General features: G+C 43.6%; 1 protein-coding gene across 1 annotated transcript in view; it reads right to left on the bottom strand.

Annotated features, from left to right (window-relative positions):
• LOC122792184 (microtubule-actin cross-linking factor 1-like) overlaps window positions 1–22,192 on the bottom strand; it is a gene marked incomplete in the record, with an annotated part of 3,579,694 nt that overhangs the window by 317,764 nt on the left and 3,239,738 nt on the right. Inside the window, 1 exon segment of the mRNA XM_044059907.1 lies at window positions 1,999–2,127. Within this exon segment, the coding sequence (XP_043915842.1) occupies window positions 1,999–2,127 (129 nt within the window).

The following is a 22,192-nucleotide window of genomic DNA, read 5'->3' as shown; positions in this document are numbered from 1 at the left end:
ACTCTACATGGACAGACTCAAAAAAACTCCAGCTTTTCTCTGTCTCATATTGTCTAAGAGGTGATCTCTGCTTGACTTACAAAGCCATGTCTGACCCAGCTCTGTTAGAAATGTTACACCTAAAGAAATCCCAGTCCCTCCGCACCACACACTCCAGGGACCTCAACCTCATTACCACAATCAACAGAACATGCTGGAGGGGCAGGTTCATAACCCAGAGAATGCCCATGCTCTGGAAAAGACTTCCCATACATGTCAAGCAGAGCATCTCACTGGCCCTTTTCAAGAGAAATCTTGATGAGTGGATGGGAAATCGAAAGTTCACCCCGGGGATCACTCCACTGGCACTACTTGATAGAGGTACGGAACTAATGGCGGCATGATGCCAGGGCACTTCTATGGGCCAGGCTTGTAAAAGCTCCAGGGCCGTTGGCCTAGTACACACCTATGAACCTATGAACAATGGCTGTACTGAAATATTCTCATTTATACCTGGGGTGTGAGATGCTTGTAGCCTCAGTTGCCACTTAAAGATGCAAAGCCTAGATCAGTACTCTCCATATAGTAAGAGTTTTTAATGATGTCATTAATTGTACTACTTAAACCTTGGTTTGTATTATATAAAAAGGGTATAAGTTGTTAGAAATTATGCATTCCAATGAAGTCCTAATATCAACAGGGCGAAAGCACTCAATTCTGTGGTTTCTTATTTTTAATAAAGTATTGAGATTTTAAAGTCTGAGTTGTAGATTGCAAGAGGTACTTTTTTTCAGTACTTCTTGGGCTTGTTACATCAGAAAAGGTCTAAGCCTGGTCAAACCTTAGGGTGTCTATATGAGGTAAAGTGGACCACTGTTAGCAGTTTGATGTTTAATGCTGTCAAATCCAAAAGAGCCACCACTGGCCATAGCAGTCAACATATGGACTACCTTCACTGGTGAACAGCAAACCGCAAATGCTGATGCACTGTTGTTGAAATTTACATCAAAGCTTGGAATGCTAGGATCTGGTGCTACCAATACCGACAAATGACAGGTGACAACACTGACTGGTTACACTTGAAAAAGGAAAAAAAAAAAAAAAACTGAACAAAAAGTAATAGTAAGATGGAGTGACACTTTGTTTTTGATTTAGCCTTCAAGAAGCTTCTGCCAGAGCCTGTCACTGTCAGTTTCCTTGAAATTTAATAGGAAACTGACTGAACAGGCTAAAGAAGCCTGACAAACTGTTCATATCAATATTAAATTTAATATGCCCCCACCCTACTTACTGTATGAGCACTTTAAAGTAGACCATTATTTAACTATTTACTGATGTTCAATAATCTTTGAAGTAAATATTTTTCCAAGAAAAAACTAATTTTCAGATATCAAGGCAACAAATAACTGGTGATATTCAAAAGTGCAATAATGTTTTAGTACACTCATCATCGACACTCAATAAAACACTTTTAAAGCACTTTTGGAGGTTCGATGCTTCCTACGTCCCCAAAAACCTGCTACGTTTATGTACTAACACTAAGGTCATTGTACTTCGTAATCAGAAAAATATTCTGAAGGACTGGGTCTTGATATCCTGATCATTTTATACACATCGCGTTAACTGCACATTTGTGACTGCACTTTAGAAAGCGGATAAAAAATGTCCTTCATGACTGCCTGGCACCCACGCAACACTCCAGATTAAAGGTGAATTAAATTAAAGAGGTAAGCAGAGTAGCAATAAATGTAACATGCAAGATGTAATTTATTTACCTTGGATACCCAAGGAAATGAATGGTACAGATTAATGGGGCATCAGTTTACCTTCTTTTTGGTAAATGAACTTACCTTGTGTACATCTATAAGTGACTGTAGGGCTTCAGGTAGCAAAGAGGTAAGCAGAGTAGCAATAAATGTAACATGCAAGATGTAATTTATTTACCTTGGATACCCAAGGAAATGAATGGTACAGATTAATGGGGCATCAGTTTACCTTCTTTTTTGTAAATGAACTTACCTTGTGTACATCTATAAGTGACTGCAGGGCTTCAGGGTCATCGGGTAAGGCTCCACGAAAACGAAGTGTCTGCTCAGCTTCTGACAGCCATTCCAATAAGATCTGCACTGCTGTGCGGAACTCTTCTGCCTGTAAGAAGCAGAGTCAGCACAAATTAATGTTAACAGGTTACAGTAACAGCATTTTTTCACCGCAGTTCCTTTATACCAAAACCCCAGTCTGTGTCCCGACAACTCTTCATCCACTGCATTCAGTCAAAGGCTCTATGACAGAAATATTTCTGTTTTCAGCATTTTAACGACAGGCATCTTACTTTTTTCATATTCAGCACACCTGCTCCTGGGTATCTCTGAAAAGATATACTGGCATAAACTGTTTTCTATCCATGCAATGCAAACATGATGGAAATGCCCCAACCTACAGGTAAACACACCCTTCTTTGCCCACTCCACATCAAAGCAAAAGCTTTACTAGCATGGCCCCATTATCACCATCGGGGCTCATAAAGCAGCCATACCCCTCATCTTCCTCCATCCTGGATGAGGTGAACAGGTAATGCCTCAACATTCTACTTCCACCTCTACCTGCTCCAAAAGGCACTTGAGGCACTAATCAAATTCAGGTTGACAAGGCTACAGGTAGAGCTATCTTTCTCTATGCTAACAAAGCCGGCCAATACAATAAATTCTAATTTGGATTACATGAAGATGGCACCCTAAAAAAATAACCGTCATAACAGTCAAGTAAATCCACATCTCTGTAATTATGAAAATTTGGTTTCAGTGCAGCACAGCACCGTCTCACACCACACCTGGCTTCAGTGCCTATCATGAGTTCAGGCTCAATAGTAACCAAAGGAAAGTATCTATATGCATGAAGTGCATATTATTTCATGGCAAACCCCTCAGGATCCCTACAAAGAACTTCGAGGTCCAAGTCTCACTGAATAAATCCATTATATCACTGTTACCTACAGACCGCCTTCCATGTCTCAAGTTGACAATAATTACCTAAATACTTCAGATAAAACTGCTATCCATTCCAATTTTATTCTCCTATCCATCTCACCTTTATTCTCCTGATTGACTAACCAATCATCAAGTGACAAACTTGTGCCACCAATAAATAATTTCAGTAGTTCCCAGACTTTAATACCAACTCTCTTGAACAAACTGTCAAGTCTTTCCATTCAAGGCCTAATACCCTCAATATTGTCCTAACAAGTATGGCTCCTTCTTTCACCCCACCCTGTCTCACCTCTATTGTTAAATTGGACAGCAAATTGATTAGGTTCTCTTTTAAAACTAGTAGATCCCTCACCGAAAATACCAAAAGTAAAATTGTTACAATTCTCAGATGACCTAAATAAATTCCAAAGTAACCCTTCACATATTGACACCATTACCAAAGCTGATGCCTACACTTTCAGGTTCTACTTGCACCTAAATAGCTGTACAAAGACATCCATTCATATCCCCTCAAACATTATAGAGGGAAATAACAAACCCTTACAATTAAATATTTAATGAAAGAAAGAAAATAATCAATTCATACAATAAATCTACATCACAAAAGAAAAAATTTCAGATATCAAGGCAACAGAAAACTAGTGATACTCAAAAGTGCATTAATGTTTTAGTACACTCACTGACACTGAATAAAACACTTTTAAAAATTTTTGGAGGTTTGCTGTTGTCCCCAAACGGGTCTACTTCAGATGACCCAACTTTCAAAAGTTCGACTTTCATATGGCCGAGACCATATGATCGCAGCCGGCCTGAGTTCCAAAGTCTTGGTCCAGAGTCGGTTGCGGTCGCGTCTTCCCTGATGTCAGTGCGACAGGGGTATAAAAGAGGCAGCCAACGCCATTTTCTTCAGTTTTTCTTGCCCCAGATGTCAGGTGCCCCCAAATAGGAAGGCAATACATAATCCTAAGTAAAATACATAAGTAGAAAACAATAGCTACAGCTGTAAGCAAATACACCATATAGAAATGCATCATATAGATTGTATAAAAAGGGAGGTATACATAAAACCCAGGTAAGAAGAGGGGATGGTGGAAGGGTAACCTGGACTGCAGCAGTGTGAACATTCGAACATCTACATTTATGGTAGGTACAAAACTGTACTATGTTCATCGTGTTACACTGCTGCAGTCATCACACTTGGGTTGAATCCCAAAGCTAAGGCTGGGCAATTGGTATTAAACAGGGTTTGGAGAAGCTAGTAGGCCCTGCAGAACGGCAGTGGCAAAGCCAGCTCTGGTTTTTTAGTATAGAGGTAAGTGGTATTTCTTGGTGAAGGTGTGCACTGAACTCCAAGTTGCAGCCTCCAAAATATCCTTGGTTGGTACCCCTCTGAGGAAGGCTGTTGATTTTGCTGTAGCCCTGGTGGAATGGGGCCTAATGTTATCAGGTACAGGTTTCTCGTGGTGTGTGTAGCAGAAATGGATACAATGACCTATCCATTTTGAAATGGTCTGTTTTGAGACAGCCTTTCCTTGTGATCCTGCAGCATGGGATACAAAGAGTTGGTCAGATTTTCTGAAAGCCTTAGTTTTATCCAAGTAGAAACGTAGTTGCCTGCGAATGTCCAAAGAGTGTAGGAGCATTTCCCCTTTATTCTGGGGGTTTGGATAAAAGGTGGGTAAATGAATGGTTTGGTTTAGAGCCACACTGGATACCACCTTTGACATAAAGGAAGGGTTAGTTCGTAAAGAGACTCTGTCTTGATGATAAATGATGAAAGGATCCACTGCCATTAGGGCCTGTAGCTCTGTGACTCTTCGTGTTGAAGTTATTGCTAGCAGCAGAGCAGTTTTCCATGATAAAAATTGTAAATCAGCTGAAAAAGCTGGTTCGAAGGGCGGTAGTGTACATTTTTCCAAAACAGAATTGAGGTCCCAAGTTGGTGTTGGTGCTCTCCAGGGCGGTCTTATGTTCTTAGCCCCTCTGAGGTACTGTCTTAGAAATGGATGTGAAAATATAGGAGGATCCATGTTGTAATGAGCTGAAACAGCTGAAGCGTGGATCTTAATAGATGAAAAGGAAAGGCCTTTGTGCAACATCTCAGTTAAATATTGCAGAATCTGAGGAATATTTGGGACTAGAGGATTTTGGCCTTTAGCCTGGTTCCAGGCGCAGAATCTTTTCCATTTGTCTGAGTAGGTTTTCCTGGTGCTGGGTCTCCTGGCCTCCAGAATGACATCCATAACAGCTTTAGAGAGAAGTGTTGACTGGTTGTTTAGGTAATCTGCCATGCAGCCAGATATAAAGTCTTGAGCTGGCTGTGTAGAATCTGACTGTTTTGCTGAGTCAGCAGGTGAGGAATTTGAGGTAAAATCCATGGTGGGCCTTGAGCCATGTTCCTTAATACTGGATACCAGTGTTGGCGTGGCCAGTCTGGAGCAATGAGTATCATTTGTGGCCTCGCTAATCTGGCTTTCAGGAGCACCTTTGCCAGAAGAGGTAGTGGAGGAAAGGCATACACTGTCACTGTTTTCCAACTGAATGAGAAGGCGTCCACTTTCCAAGCTAGTGTGCGGTATGTCCTTGTGCAAAATTTCCATAGTTGGTAGTTTTGGGAGAAGGCAAACAGATCTATGTCTAGGCTCCCCCATTTTTGAGTTATCATTGTGAATACTTGTGGATCTAGTTTCCACTCATGAGGATCCATGATATTTCTGCTTATTTCGTCTGCCAATGTATTTTTCTTTCCTGGCAGGAATTTAGAAGTTATGTACCTACCATAACGTTCCATGTTAGTTGTCTTCTCTCACCTTCTTTCTTGCTGGATGGGTTCGGAACCGATCCTCGGCTCCGACTCGGCACTTGCTAAGCTTGAGAACTCCTTTTACCAGCTCGAGGCAACCCTATATCCCATGATGCAAGGTGAGACTACCTCAGATCTCGTTTGGTAGCTAAAACACCCTGCTAAATAAAACTATTCCCAAAGGAAGAGCAAAGACTAGCCTAGAAGAACTAGGCAAAAAGTTCTTAAGATAGACTCTTTCTACTGAAGACTCAGGAGAGTAAAAACTAAGAAAGAGAAGCCCTTCAAGATCTGTCCAGGCCAGGGGGAAGGAGGGAGGGACGCAAGAAAGAAGGCAAGAGAAGACAACTAACATGGAACGTTATGGTAGGTACATAACTTCTAAATGTTAAGTTGTCAATCTCGCCTTCATTCTTGCTGGATGGGACCATGTCCCTAGCACCTGTATCCCGGGTGGCTCAATGGAACAGACTCTTGAGTACTGTGGAACCAAAACTGGCTCTGTCCCTGGAGGCCAAATCTAATTTATAATGAGAGACAAAGGTATGAGGAGTGGCCCAAGTAGCTGCTGCACAAATGGTATCAATGGGTAGCCTATCCTGAAAAGCTGTAGATGTGGACAGGCTCCTGGTTGAATGCGCTTTCGGTTTTGAGGGTAGTTGCTTGCCTCTGAGCGAATACACATAAGAAATGGTAGAAGACAACCATCTGGATAAGGTCACTTTCGACACTGGGAGACCTTTCCTGTTTTCTGCATAGGAAACAAATAATTGATCAGATTTCCTGAATTGTTTAGTTCTATGCAAATAATATCTGAGTTGACGATGGACATCCAAAAAATGAAGTTTTTGTTCAGCTCTGTCGGAATAATTAGGGAAAAAAACTGGTAGATCGATGGATTGATTAATATTAGTCTGAGAAACAACTTTGGGCAGAAAAATTGGATTAGTTCTCAAGGATACCCTGTCCTTGTGAAAAACTAAGTATGGGGAACGGATACAGAGGGCTTGAAGTTCAGATACCCTCCTTGCTGAAATGACAGCCACTAAGAATATTGTTTTCCAGGTCAGCAACTTTAAAGAGCATGAAGCAGACGGTTCGAAGGGGGGTAAAATCAAGGATGCTAACATCAAATTCAGATCCCATTGTGGAGGAGGATGTTTTACTGGAGGCTTTAGGAGAAAAACACTTCTCAGAAAAGCTTTGCATAGTCTATGCGACATTATGTTATGATCTTGCAAGCCAACATGATATTTAGAAATTGCTGCCAGTTGAACTTTAACTGTCGATGAAGAAGATCCTGACTGAAAAACTTCAGCCAGAAAATCTAAAATTGAATGCACCGGCGCAGTAAAAGGATCAATGCTGGAGTTTGCCCATAGGGAAAAACGTCGCCACTTGCTAGCATAAACCGTTCTGGTGGACGACTTTAAGGAAGCTATTAAGATATCTCTGACAGGATCAGAGATCATAGGAAGCCTGGCTAGGGAAGGAAGTGGAGCAACCAGGCAGTGAGGTTGAGAGAACGAATGGCCCGGTGCTGTTGACCCGTTTGGTGGATCAGAAGATCCGGAACTGGGTCCAGATGCCAAGGCTGCACCAGGAGATGACGATGTAGGGACGGAAACCAAATTTGTCGAGGCCAGTAAGGGGCAATGAGAATCAACTTGGCTCTCAAAATGGTAGCTTTCTGAATGACCTGTGGAATTAAGGGGAATGGGGGGAAAAGCGTACAGAAGTCCCCGGGGCCAATCCTGGATTAGAGAGTCTCTCAGGGGATGGCCTGGTAGGGGAAAGAGGGTGAAGAAGTCCGGGCATTTGCTGTTTTGGGGTGTAGCAAAAAGGTCGCAACAAGGGGTGCTCCACTTCTGAAAAATCTCGTCCACTACCGATTGTTTGAGAGACCACTCGTGAGGCATGAGAATAGCTCTGCTCAGTCTGTCCACTAAGAGGTTGGACCTGCCGGGGGTGTGCGCTGCTATCAGAAACCGATGAGAGGAGATTGCCCATTGCCAAAGTCGGAGAGCTTCTCGACATAAAGGATAGGACCTGGTCCTGCCCTGTTTGTTGATGTACCAGACTACAGACATGTTGTCCGTTTGAACTGCAATAGTCCCCGAGGGAAGAAAGTCGTTGAGGGCTTGCAACGTTAAAAGCACCGCTCTCATCTCCAGGACATTTATGTACAGATGGTATTCTGTGGGTTGCCAAGTCCCATGGACCATCCTGCCCTGATAATGCCCCCCCCACCCGATCAGAGAGGCATCCGAAGTGACTGTGGCAACCGGAGTTGGGGGAACAAATGGTCGGCCCTGATGGAGCAGAGGAGAAGATATCCACCAGGTTAGATGAGTCCTGCACGATTGTGTAACCAAAATTTCGTGCCACTGAGTGAATAACATCCACTGCAGAAGACGCATGTGGAAGCGAGCTAATGGTAGAAGTACGCAGCCATAAGACCTAGAACCTTCAGAACCAATCTGGCTCTGACTTTGTTGCTCAGTAATATGATCCGAACGTATTTTTGGATGTCCAGAATTCTCTGATTTGTTAGTCTGGCTAACATACTGATGGTGTTTAGTTCGGCGCCTATAAAGGTGATAGATTGGCAAGGCAGCAGAGAAGATTTTTCGAAATTCACTGAGATTCCCAACTTTTTGCAAATCTGCAGAGTGTAGTCTCTGCTTTGAAGAAGCTGATGCTTGGTGGTGGCGGAGAGGAGCCAGTCGTCCAAATAAGGAAACACCTGGAATCCTTGACGTCTCAGATGAGCCGTAACCACTGCCATGCATTTGGTAAACACTCTGGGGGCTGAAGTGAGGCCAAAGGGCAGGGCTCTGAATTGATAATGACTGGTCCCCAGCCGAAAGCGGAGAAACCTCCTGGAGTGTCTGTGTATCTTTATGTGATAGTACGCATCCTGAAGGTCTATTGAGCACATCCAGTTGTCCTTGCACAAAAAGGGCAGAATGGACTGAAGCGTGACCATCCGAAATCTTGCCTTTCTGACAAATCTGTTTAGATTGCTCAGGTCTAAAATTGGTCTCCAATCTCCCGTCCTTTTGGGGACCAAAAAGAATCTTGAGTAGATGCCGGATCCTACTTGGTCTGCTGGAACAATTTGGACGGCTCTTTTTTCTAGGAGCTTTGAGACCTCCTGTTTTGCCAAATCCCTTTGACCGGGTGAGATGTCTGGAAGGGATTGGTGAGGTACGGGATACCTTTCGAAAGGGATTTTGTAACCCTCGGATATGATCGACTGTACCCACATGTCTTGTGAGAGGGAACGCCAGGCTAATGGGTACAGCGATATCCTTCCCCCGACTGCCTCCAAGGGTGGACAGTCGGGCAACACCTCAGGGATGCTGAAAGGGTTTGTCAGGAAGAAGCTCCCTGCTACCCTGATTCTGGGGACCCCCCTGCCTCTGGGGCGGTGTCTGTTACTGTTACCCCCTCTGCCTCTGGGGGTAAACTGACCACGTGTGTCCGGCGTAACTCCTTGGGCTTTCCGGAACCACATTTTTCCTCCTTTCTGACCTTTGGGATAGGGTCTTGAAGGAGTGGAAAAATGGACTCCTACGGCAGAAAGGGTTTTGCCATCTTGTTCACACCTGGTCAAGGTTTCCTTCACCTGCGGTCCGAACAAAGCCGAACCGTCAAAGGGGGTATTGGTGAAGGACGCCTTAAAGGGGTCCGCGAAATTACAAAGCCGCATCCAGGCCTGACGCCTAAGTGCCACTCCTGTGCCTGCGGCTCTACTCGCTCCATCGGCCGCATAGGATATGAGCCGCATGGAGGAGTTGGTTAAAGAATTTAGGATTGCTAGCTGTGAGGCAATCTTGTCTTGAGCCCCAGCAGCTGAAGGATCCTGAACCACTTCACCTAGTTCCTTGAGAATGTCTCTCTGAAGTCTGGTGAAATGACAAAGGTAGTTCAGCGAACGCATAGCAAAGGTCGCTGAAGAAAACATCCGCTTGCCATACCTATCCATGGTCCTAGAGTCTTTGTTAGGAGGATGGACAGGCACGGAAGGATCCGCAAGTTCCTTCTTGGTGGCCGCCACCACCATAGCATCCACAGAGACGCCCTTAGAAAGAAACTGCTTGTCTGAAGGGGCCGTAATAAATTTGGATGGCCTCCTGGGGACAGGTTCCACAGAATCCAGGGCTGCCCACGCCTTCCGAGCCACTACCTGCATGAGTGGGTCGAAAGGCGGAGACACCCAGCAGGTGGAGGGTCGGGATCCAAGCGCCTCCAGGTATACCGACTCATCCTCGGAGGGGTCAATGGAAGGCCAGTTCCCCCTCTGTTTGAGGAGTTCCAGGATGTCTGAAAAGGAGACATCCTCAGAGGGCGACCGGGGGGAACCCTCCGACTCATCTAAGTCGGTATCTGATGTTGTAGACTCAGGGGAGTCTGTGTGTTTCCTCTTACACGTCCTCTTGCGCGGGGGTTCTCCTGCGGGATCAGGAGAAACCTCGGAAGAGGAAGTTATTCCCAATGGGGAAACCTGGGGCGATGGATCCCTGGGCCTGGGAGCAAGAGGCTGGCAAGAGACATCAGCAGGCACCGAAGAGGGAGGAGCTAAAGGAATGGACCGTTGACCTGGCTCAGGTGCCAGGACACTCCTCATCACCTCAAAGGCTCCTCTCCCAGGGAGACCAGAATACTCCTGTTCCGAAGAGACAGGAATTCCCGGCTCCACTGAGACAGAAGGCTCCAAGGCCGATGTCGGTGCCGAGCTCACCAAAGCCGAAGCCCCGAGAGGGAGAGCGGGGTCGGACAAGCCCCCTCGGAGCCGACAAGGGAAACTCGACGACCGGATCCCTCCAAGGAAGGTCTCATGGAGGAGATCGGAGCCGAAGACGACGGAGCCGAAAGGGGATGTATCGGCCCCGGCGCCGACACGGTCACTGTCCCGAAAAGCTCCGGCTCCGAACTCTGGAGAAGAGTCGGAGGAGGAAGTTCAAGGGGAAGAGCAATAGCCGAAGTCTGTTGAGACGGGCTATGGAGCATTTGGGCTAGTGCCTGTGACTTCAACAGCCTGCTTAGCACCCTCTCTAAATTGTGGTCTGACAGCCTGGAAGATCTCGAAGATCGGCTCCGATGACTCCGTTCCGATAAAAGAGGAGACCTCGGAGCCGAGCGAATAGACTCCAGAGAAGGGGACCGAGATCTCTTCTTGGACGAAGCCATCGGAGCCGACGTCCTCTCGGTTCCAGATGGAGCCGAAGACTTTTCGGCTCCGATACTGGATAACACCTCGGCACCAGCCGGTGCAGACAAGGCAACTGGAGACTGTGTGTCGGAGCCGGAAGGAACCGACACTACCATCTCAGTGGTAGAAAGATCGGCTCCAGCCGGAGCCGATCTAGACTCCGAAGGAGTCGGAGCCACCGGGGAAGGCTTAACAACCATAGCTTGAACCTTAGGTGGCTTGGAAGGTTTACCAGACCCTGTCTTTGTCGGTGAACCTTCTGGCTTTAATAAGCCACGGAGGATCAACGTGTTCCTCCTCTCCTGCAGGACTCTCTGGCTAAAAGAGTGGCATATAGCACAGGAGTCCTGCAGGTGTAAAGGCCCCAGGCAGTAAACACAAGAAGTGTGACCGTCTGTCAGAGACATCTTCTGACAGCACGAGTCACACTTCTTGAAGCCTGAGACCTTTCCTTCTCTAGACATAGTCTAAGAAAAAAACAAAACACACACTCAACAAGAGTCACACAATTAACCCCAAAACACACACAAACTGACAGGGATTAATGAACTGGGAGGCTTAGGCCTAACCAAAAAGAAATTTAAACTTTTACCCAAAAAGAGGAATATAGGGTGGGTACTATAGTATAGCTATACACACTATAATAAATACTAACCAAAAATAAGAAAAAGGAGGGAATACCCTTGAATAATCTGTTGAATTAGAAAACTCACCTGAGCTGGCAAAAAAGAGACCTCTTCGCGAAACGGCAAACGAGATCTGAGGTAGTCTCGCCTTGCATCATGGGATATAGGGTTGCCTCGAGCTGGTAAAAGGAGTTCTCAAGCTTAGCAAGTTCCAAGTCGGAGCCGAGGATCGGCTCCGAACCCATCCAGCAAGAATGAAGGCGAGATTGACAACTTAACATTGTGCTTGTAGTTGAACTTGGTAGGTCAGTGCTGTGTTCCACAAGGTCATTGCTTGCCTGCATAAGGGGTAGGAATGTGTGCTCCCTTGTTTGTTTATGTACCACATCACTGTGGTGTTGTCCGTCTTTATTAGAAGTTGTCCTGGATGTAGGAGGTCCTTGAAAGCTGTTAGTGCATTTTGTACAGCTAGCATCTCTTTTTGATTGATGTGGAGATGCATTTGATCTGCAGACCATTTGCCCTGAATACACTGTCCTGCCATGTGTGCTCCCCAGGCGTAATCCGATGCATCTGTTGTTATTGTTTGCCTGGCTGTGGGTAAGGTGAAAGGCTTGATGAGGTGACATGCCTGAGCCCACCATAGAAACTCCTGTTGAAGGCAGGGAATGAGTGGTATTATTGTTTCCAAGCTGTGGCTGTGTTGAGTCCATACGCTTTTCAGGTACCATTATAATTTCCTCATATGCAGTTTGGCATATGGGATAAGTAGTATGCAAGATGCCATGAATCCCAAGGCCTGCAGAATTTTTCTTGCAGGGAGTTTGGTCTTTGTTGCCATCATTTTGAAGTATAGAGTCAGTTGTCCTTCCTTGTCTGGCGTGAGATAAGCCATCTGGGCCATTGTATTTAAGCTGGCACCCAGGAATATTATGTCTTGTGACGGCACTAGGTTTGACTTCTTTTCGTTTACTGTGTACCCTAGGCAACTTAGTAGGTTTTTTACAAACGCCAGATGTTTTAAAAGAATGCCCTTGCTTTCTGCTTGAATAAGGCAGTCGTCCAGGTATGGATATATTTGAATTCCTCTTTGTCTGCAGTATGCAATTACTGGTGCCAGGCATTTTGTGAAAACCCTGGGCGCAGTAGATAACCAAAGGGCAGTGCAGAGAATTGGTAATGAGTTGAACCTGCTATAAATCGGAGGTATCTTCTGCAATTTTGTCTGATAGGGACATGCAGGTATGCCTCCTTGCGGTCCAACGTTACTAGCCAAGCCTTCTTGCCCAGCATGGGAAGAAGTTGCTGTAGTGTAAGCATCTTGAATTTGGGTACTTCCAGGTATGTGTTTAGAATTGAAAGGTCCAGAATGGGTCTCCAGGCTTTGTCCTTTCGGGGAACCAGAAAGAGTCTTGAGTAAAATCCTTGTCCTTGCTCCTGTGTAGGAACCTGTTGAATGGCTCTCATGTCCATGAGTGCTGTAATTTGTCTTTGAGCCTCTGCCCATTGATTTGGTGGCAGGTTTGGCATTCCTTTTATCCTTGGTAAAGTGTGAAAGTGGAACCTGTATCCTTGAGATACAGTATTTAGGATCCATTTGTCTTTTGTGATGATGTGCTAATTGCCTGCAAAAAGTGCCAGTTTTCCTCCCAAGGGAGCTGCCAAGAGGGATTTGTTTCGCAGTCTGAGGGGTAAGTCATTGTGATTGTTTTCTGAAAGTTTGAGACCTCTTTCTGGGTTGTGGCACCCCATTGTCAGGGCTTGTGAGAGCCTTGTGGCTGACCTCTGCCCCTTGGGCGTCTGTATTTGCCCCTCTGTGGTCTGTCAGAAGTTGGAAAGGACCAGTTTTTGGTTGGCCAATTTCTGCTGAAACGAGGGGGTTGAACCTGTAAAAAATCCTTGACCGTCTGCATAGATTTTGCCTTATCCTCCATTTTCTTTAAAACCTCTTCTGCTTTCACACCAAATAAAACATCCTGCTGTAAAGGTGCATCCAATAACTTTGCTTTAACATGATCAGGTAAAATTTGTTCTTTTAACCAAGCATGCCTACGAATGACAGACCCTGTTACTGCTGCTCTACAAGAAGCTTCCAATGAATCAAATCCATACTGAAAAGTATGGTTTCCCACTTGTTCTGCTGCATGCAACAAATCTTGCATTGCCTTGTAATCAGGCTGCTCTGTATGTGTGATCATTTTTTGTTTTAATTGAGACATCAAATATTGTTGATATTTCAGCATGTGAAACTGGCAATTTTAGGCCCTCATAGCTAGAGTAGCTGAAGTATATACTTTCTTTCCCCATCTGTCTAGTGCTCTAGAATCTCTTTTAGAGAGTACAGGATTTTTAGCAATAGAGGCATTAACACCTTTGGGACCCTGGGAAATGGTTTCTGGGTCAGCAACAGGGCTTTTATATAGGAATTTGTGTGAGTCAGGGACTCTGTAGTATCTGTCTGGTTTGGCTGGTGCAGAAGGTAATGAATCTGGGTTAAGGCTAGATTCTGAATAATCATCATCCACAATGTCTAACACAGGTGGAATAGCAAGGGATCTGTGCTGGGGTAGTAAAAGGAACTCTCGGAGCCATTTCTTAGAATCAGAGTAATCTTGGCCTTCCCAGTGGAAATGTTCCCTCATGGTATGTAAAGTTTCCCCAAAAGAGTAGTCTTCTGGGGGAGATCCTGAAGGAATAGACTCTTCAGCATCAGAGTCTTCATAAGGGGGAAAAGAGTATTCCCATTTCTCAGAAGAATCTGAGGAAATGGAAACCTGGTCAGACGAAGCGTAGTCCTCCTCCTGTCTAGGCCTTTTGTCAGGAGGGGGATGGGAACCCCCCATTAGGGTAATTAAGTCTTCAGCCATCTTAAGCATCTGTTTCTTAGGCATGGGGCCTTGTACTGGAGACTGCTGTACAGGCTTCCTTGCTTTTAAAGGAGTTTTCAGCTTTGCATAGGATTTTATAGTAAGTGAAGTCGGGTCTGAAGACACCTTCAGCAACTGAAGACCTTTCAACTACACCGGAATCCCCTTCAGCCATGGAGTTGGAAGGGCCTAAAGATAAAGGCTCTGGAGGCCCAGCAATCTCCGCTTGGGAGTCGGATGCAGCCTGGGGTTCTAAGTCAGCGGTCGTCAGGGGCAGCATAGGTGCCTCACTGAAAACCGGAGAACCAGCGACTGGCCTAGCAGAGGCCTCGGTGTCTGGTTTGGGTCTCGGCTGCCTGTCCTTATCGTTGCGCTTTTTATGCATTCCGGTCGTCGGTTGCTCCGATGGCATGGTGTAATTAAATTTTCTGCCAAAATAATGTCGGGCGAAAACAAACCGACATTTAATAGTTAGTTTGTTAAACCTAGCACAAAACCGACAACCTGTGAAGTCATGGTCTGGGCCTAGGCAAGGAATACAATAAGAATGAAAATCCTTATGAGGTATTTGCTTCCCACAAAAAATGCAATTATTAACTTTTTCTGACATCGGTCTGAGGCAAGAAAAGATTCCCCAACGGGGTACTTTGAATTTAATTTGAAAATCTCAGGAGTCGGCCGACAGGCACTTGCGAACTGCTTCTGCTTCGGGTACCGCGCGGCAAGAAAGGCTGAAGTAAATGGCGTCGGCTGCCTCTTTTATACCCAGTCGCACTGATGTCAGGGAAGAAGCGACCGCAACCGACGCCGGACCAAGACTTTGGAACTCAGGCCGGCTGCGGGACCGCCTGATGGCAGATGACCCAACTGTGATGACTGCAGCAGTGTAACACGATGAACATCTGAGGAAATTATGAACCCTAGATGCGATAGTGTAAGAGACAATAAAATATCAACTTTTCTGACAGAAAAGTAATTTGTAAAGCAATTAAACAACAATTGACTGTACTTAGCTCAAGAGAAGTAGCTTGACACGACCGGATGGCAATGCGGCAAACGAAATCTGAGGTAACAGGGAGAGGGGGATTGTGGGTAAGAGTTTAGCTCGAGAGTTTGAAGCTGATGCGAGCTTGGAAAATGTCCGGCTGGGTTCCGAGCTCGGAACCGATACCCAAATGTAAGGAGTGAACGAGGATTAACAATATCAGATTGTTATTTTCAGCAAGTACTGTTCTACATAGGGCCTATGGAAGTGGTGATTTTAAGGATACTGTCTCAGATTCTTAACTAAAATATCACCTTCTCATCCTTTTATTACCAAGCATTTCTGTCAACCATCTCGTAGTACTCATTTTCCTATTATCTTCTTTGCAGTGACTTTTATCTTGTTTATTAAGCTGTGAAATATCCTGCCCTACTTGACCATCTGCACCTCCACAGAACCGGTAGTACTTCAAACCCCTGTACCAAGGTTCTCAACTCAAGTTAAAAAGACTAGTTGGTGAGAAAGACACCTAATCCAACACATTCCATGCCTGTGGAACAAGGTCCCCCTATATGTCAAACAAAGTAGCACTCTGGTCAATTTCAGTTACCTCAATAAAAATGGTCTGTCAGAAATTCTTCCCTAGGTTACCCTTGTATCCCTTCTAGACAATGTGGTGAACACTAGTGAATTATATGGTAATTTCAGTGGCTTATATGGTAAGCTTTTACTGGTATGGCTCCTTGCTAGTATCAGTCTATGCACCTCCTTTTCCAATGAAACAGTATTTAGACAATAATACTATTCAGATTCCTACTACCTCGAATACATGGAAAAATACATTCAACAATTAACCCCTATGTGCAATGTGTATAACAAGTCAAAAAAGGAAATAATACTGGGAGGACCATGGAGTGAAACTTCAAAAGCCATGTTTCAGTTCCATTACTGTACATCTGGCTGGTATAATTAATACAATAACAACTACTTTTTCATGACACGGAATACCTAATGTGGTTATTTCAGACGACAATCCACTCGGCGAGCAGAATTCAAGAAATCATCAGACCAATGGGAGTTTCAAACTAGCCATAACCCAATGTCTGAAACAATACTCAAGAAGAAATTTCAGTGCCTTATAAAGTGCAGTGACACACCTATACACCTAGCTTTGGTAGAATACAAAAATACTTTACTGCCAAATGCTGACGAGTACATAGATTATAGAGTAGAATACCTGCCTCTGTTTCCTTAATTCAGTCTAACAAACTGACTGCAGTTTTAGAGAGGCTTTAAGAAACCAGTTCAGACAAAAATGATAGCAAATGCTTATCTTCTACCAAAGGAGGGGGGAGGGGGGAGACATCAGCAAAGGTCCTCAGAAAAACTACCGGGACTACTAGTACTAGTAGATTGTGAGCAAACCACATTATTTCACCATTAGCACTGAGGATAGAAAGTTGCTGAAAAGAAAGTGAAGACATTTCATAGGTTTCATAGGTTCATACTAGGCTATCTGCCCTGGGGCATTTATAAGCCTAGCTCAATTGTGTTTGGCTTACGTCACCCCTTGATTTGAGTATACTGTGCCCTTTTTAAAGTTTAGTTTACTGTGACTCTGTCTAATAGTGACACGGAAGTAATCCCCGGGACAAACCTACGATCCCCCATCCACTCATCAAGATTCTTCTTGAAGAGAGTCAGTGAGGTGCTCTGCCTAACATGAATTGGAATTCTATTCCAGAGCGAAGGGAGCCTCTGGGTTATGAATCTGTCCCTCCAGCATGTTCTATTTATTTCTGTGCTGAGGTTCAAGTCCCTCAAGCGCGTGGCTCTAAGGGATTTAGATTTACTGAGGTGGAGCATGTCCATTAATTCTGGGTTGGACATAGCTTTATATGTCAGGCATAGATCGCCTCGAAGTAGGCGGTATGCAACTGAGTAGAGCTGGAGTTTTTTTAACCGAGCAGCATATGGCATCTGTTTGAGTCCCTTGATCCTCCTGGTGAGGTACTTTTGGGGTCTTTCTAATTGCTGCAGGTGTCGGGTAAGGTACATCCCAAAGGGGGCATTGTATTCTATGATGGGCCTGATGAGGGATGAATAAAGGGGCACAATTACCTCTCTTGATCTAGATGAGAATCCTTTCATGATGAGGTGGGCTGTGTAGAAGGTCTTTCTAACCACTTTGGCAATGTGGTTGTCAAAGGAGATATTGCTATCAACTTGGGTCCCCAGATCCCTAATTACTTTCTCTGTACTTAATGGGTTACCACCTATGTGGTAATTTGTGGGCACATTGTTTTTGCCAAAGGGTATGACTATACACTTTTTGGCATTTAGCTTTAGACCATGGCTCTGGCACCAGTTATCCGTCTCTGCGAGACCTTTTTGAAGGATGTTCATGTCAGCTGGAGGAGTCGATTATGGCGCCCAGTTTGCAGTCATCTGCGAACTTGGTGAGCCATATTCCTTCCACGTTGGCCTGTACCTCAGAAAAGTAAATACCGAACAAGAGAGGTCCCAGGATAGTACCTTGCAGGACGCCACTTGTGACCGGTTTCGAGTCTGACATGGCCCCAGCAACTCTGACTCTGTGGGTTCTGTCTTTGAGCCAATTTGTGACCCATCTTGTGACATAGGGTTTATATTTAGGCTGGATAGTTTATCTATGATGCCCGAGTGGGATATTGTGTCAAATGCCTTTGCGAGGTCCAGATAGGCTGTGTGGACTATCTTCCCCTCATCTATGGCCTTGGTGACTGTTTCGAAGAAGTCAACCAGGTTCAAAAGGCAGGATCTGCCCTTGACGAAGCCAAATTGGGTAGGATCTAGTGTCTGTAGGTCCCCAATGTCTTTGTTTATGAGTTCCATGATGATCCTCTCCATAGCCTTGCAGACTAGGGTAGCCAGGCTTATGGGGCGATAGTTTCCAGGGTCCGCAGAGGCGCCAACTTTGTGGAGTGGGACCACTGTTGCTGTACGCCATTCTTTGGGCACATATCCTGTAGTGAGGCTGAGATTGTACAGCAGTTTTACTTGAGGGATTAGTTCTTCTTGGAGTTCATGTAGGACGCAGCCTGGGATGCCATCTGTTCCCATGGACTCATTACTTATGTACAATTTTTCACAATGATGGGCATTTCAGAATTTTAATGTTTTTCACTTTGTTTTATGCGTAGAGCTGAAGCACTAATGAGTACTTACCACAAAGACTGTATCAACTATGGAAATCCTGTTTGAGATGACTCTAGCCAAGAGGTAGTAAGAAATGTCCAGAGAAACAGCGAAGAAAGTTGACCCACTAAGAAGTAGCAGAAATGCCAATGAGAGTTCATAAAACCCCAAGATACCTTCTGATGAGATCTTTACTGTGGCACTTGGGTATCATACACGAGGACCAGAAGTTGCAACCTCAGACTCTCCCTATATTCCTGAGTATGGAAGAATGTTAAAAAGGACTGAAAAAGTTAGACGTGAACTACAGTTTGATAAATGTGCTGTCGGTGGACTCAGAAGTGCTTCAGCTCTGCGCATAAAACAAAGTGAAAAACATTAAAATTCTGAAATGCCCATCATTGTGAAAAATTGTATACAAGTAATGAGTTCTCTAAAGATGTTATGACCTGAAATACAACAGGCCAGCATAAGTCTTTCCATATATAGACAAAAATATTTGCAAATTGAACTCTTGCACAAATCCAGACCTGTATAAACATCTGTACATATGTTATTTAATTTTTATATATTTGTTACATTTTTAGTTGTATACCTCTCTACAATTTTGTCTGTTCACTTTTTAAGTTTGTTCTTCATGTCTTTGTAATTTAATGGGCAGAGACTGAAATTGCTCTACCTGATTAATAAATATAAATAAAACAAAATAAAATATTGCTGTAATCAAAGTAAAGTAAGAATATTTAACTCTTGAAAGAGGGGATATTGCGTAAGTGGATAAACATTCAGAATTTGTTGCATTTACCCTCTGTCAGAGTTCAGAATGTATATGATGTAGTTTAGTATCCTATAATTATTGTGCATTCTGAATTTCATACCTAAGAAGTGGCTACAAGCAAACTGTGTTTATCTCTTCACTCTGATATAACAAATGGCACTTCTCCCTCCCACAAAAATAATATAAAACACATGTATTTGTAACATCAATCAGAAATACTTTATTTTATATTTTATGTCAATATTTTTTGTATGAATGTGCATTAAAATGATTGGACAATGTCACATGATGATTCAAAGCATCAGAGAACACATGATAGCAAACAGGCCTGGGGTTAGTGTCTGCTGGCAAACTATCTGGTAGACTGAAGACGCACAAATTCCAGCACAAAAAAGTTGCATGGAACTATCATGTGCACTCACCACCTGCAAGGTGAAGTTTGGGGGTCAGCTGAAATGCCAATCATGTTACAGGCAGAAGCAGAATGGATTAAGATTAACTACATACTGGCAATAGAAAAGGTCTCACGGGGCATGTCACCATGCTGATGGTGAAGGAGCTGGAGCATAAGCATCAAGATGAAAAATATTAGTCATGCTTAGCTATTTGTAAATCTACACAGCAATAGTTTTTAAGCCAGGCGTCTGCAAGAGTTTCTCTCCTGATCATCTTTGTAATTAAGCCATGACAAAGGGTAAATTATTATCCCAGGGATAAGAATTCAAATGGGCGTATGTCAGGGTGATTCTTTGTCACCACTGTTTTGTCTTGCCCCTAACCCATTAAGCTGTTTACTTAACAGATTAGGGGGTCTTTGTTTTCTGGGAGCCAAATTGTAACCAACTTACACAAAGATTTCTCATCCACTTTGTTGGGGATGAATTGAAACTGCATAGTTAATTGGATGAGGAGCTGAAAGCACAACTGCAACTGGTTAAAACTAGCAGTGTTTAAAGCAGGAAAGTTGCAGTACCAAAAAAATAATCTAGGACAGGAATGAGAAACAAAGGCGCTTGAACAGGAAAGTGTATAAATATTTGGGAACTGATGAAGGATTGGCAGTAAAACACGAACAAATAGAAATAAAACTCAGCAAGGAATGCTTCAGAAGACTAAAACGAATATTGAAAACTGCCTTGACATCTAGGAATAAAGTCCATGCTATAAACCAATTTGCTCTTCCTGTTTTAACTTACAGTTTTGGTGTGACTGACTGGCCCCAAAAGGTACTGGATCAGATGGACAGAAAAACAAGAAAAACGCTTCACTCTAATCAAATGATACATAAAAATCAGTGTATACCAAGATTACATATTTCATACTCTGAAGAGGTATGGGCCTCCATGAAATTGATTACATGTACAGATCTGCAATCATGGGACTGCATATAAATCTGATATAAATCAGACTCATACACAGCAAAAGTTTTACAAAATGAGGAAAGGAAGTATAGTTTAGCAGAAGCAGTCAGGTGGCAAGCAGGAATGAAAATCAAACCACAAGTAGGCAAAAATAAGACAGGAACAGAATGTGCCAAAAAACAAAAGAAAGAATATAAGACTAATCAGATGAGAAGGAAAGAAATGTGGAAAAGCCATAACTATAGTGGCAAGTGCAAAGAACAACCTCATGTTAATCAGGATTTGACACAGGAATACTTAAGGAAAGGCAGGTTGAAACCAAAGGGTGAAAGGTTAATAATGGCAGCCCAGGACAGTGGACAACATATGCGTTGGTTTACAAAGTCCTTTGAACATGTGGGAGAAACAGAAAAATGTAGGTTCTGTTCTCGCATCTTTTTGCTGGAAGTGATACACTCATGGCAGAGGAACTGTACTCTGAAAGGCACAATAATATGGCAAGACCATTGCTTTGGGAATTGTGCAAACACTGCAATACAGAATTACCTGAGAAGCACTGGAAACATAAACCACAACACATTACAGAAATGATGAAATATTCACATCACATGGGATTACCAATTAAAAACAATTAAAAAAACAGATGAGAGAAAAGAAGATATAACAGTCCATGAAAAAGACAAAAGTAGCATTGATTGCTACACTTAGCAATTATAGCGTCTAACATACAGGCATACACAGTCATAAAATATCAAGATTTGCACGCAGAAATGACAGCAATGTGGAAGACTGCTACCCAAACAGTTCCAAGAGAAGTAGGAGCAATGGGTCTAATAAGAAAGAATTTATAGTTGCATTTAGATATGTTACAAATACATGTATCGCCATATGAATTGCAGGAGGAGTCAATTCTGAGCACATTGCAGGTGCTGTGAAGAGCACATTTGGCTAATATCAAAGATTGAAACAATATTAATTTCATGAGCTTTAATTACATCTTGCCTTAGGAATGGGGTCCATTCCAGTCATGGTATTAAACCTACCCCCAAAATTTGGAGAAATTAAACTCAGGATTGAGGAGTCCCCTAAACATACATAGGGAGATATGTGGCTGTAATATGTAGTTGAAAAGCTTAACTGAATTTTTAGACTTCATAAAAATGAGTAATTTGTACTAAAAGGATCAAATGGGTCTGGAAATTAGTAAGACTTAGGGAAGAAAGAACATTTTTTAAATTTAAGGGATTACAGACCTAATACTTAAAATTATAAACATGGGCAAAGAATATGATAATGATGACAGTGCCTCTCTCTCCTCTTTTCCTGGCAAAGTAGAAGGGTTAAGGAAGAGGGGTGAAGAGTGAAGATTATTCTGCAAGTGGAAAATGTGGTTATAATATGTTGCTTCAGG

This window comes from Protopterus annectens, chromosome 1.part2 (genome assembly GCF_019279795.1).
Source record: "Protopterus annectens isolate FY-2018-M chromosome 1.part2, PAN1.0, whole genome shotgun sequence".
NCBI lineage: Eukaryota > Metazoa > Chordata > Ceratodontiformes > Protopteridae > Protopterus > Protopterus annectens.
This window is presented reverse-complemented; position numbering and strand designations above follow the sequence as displayed.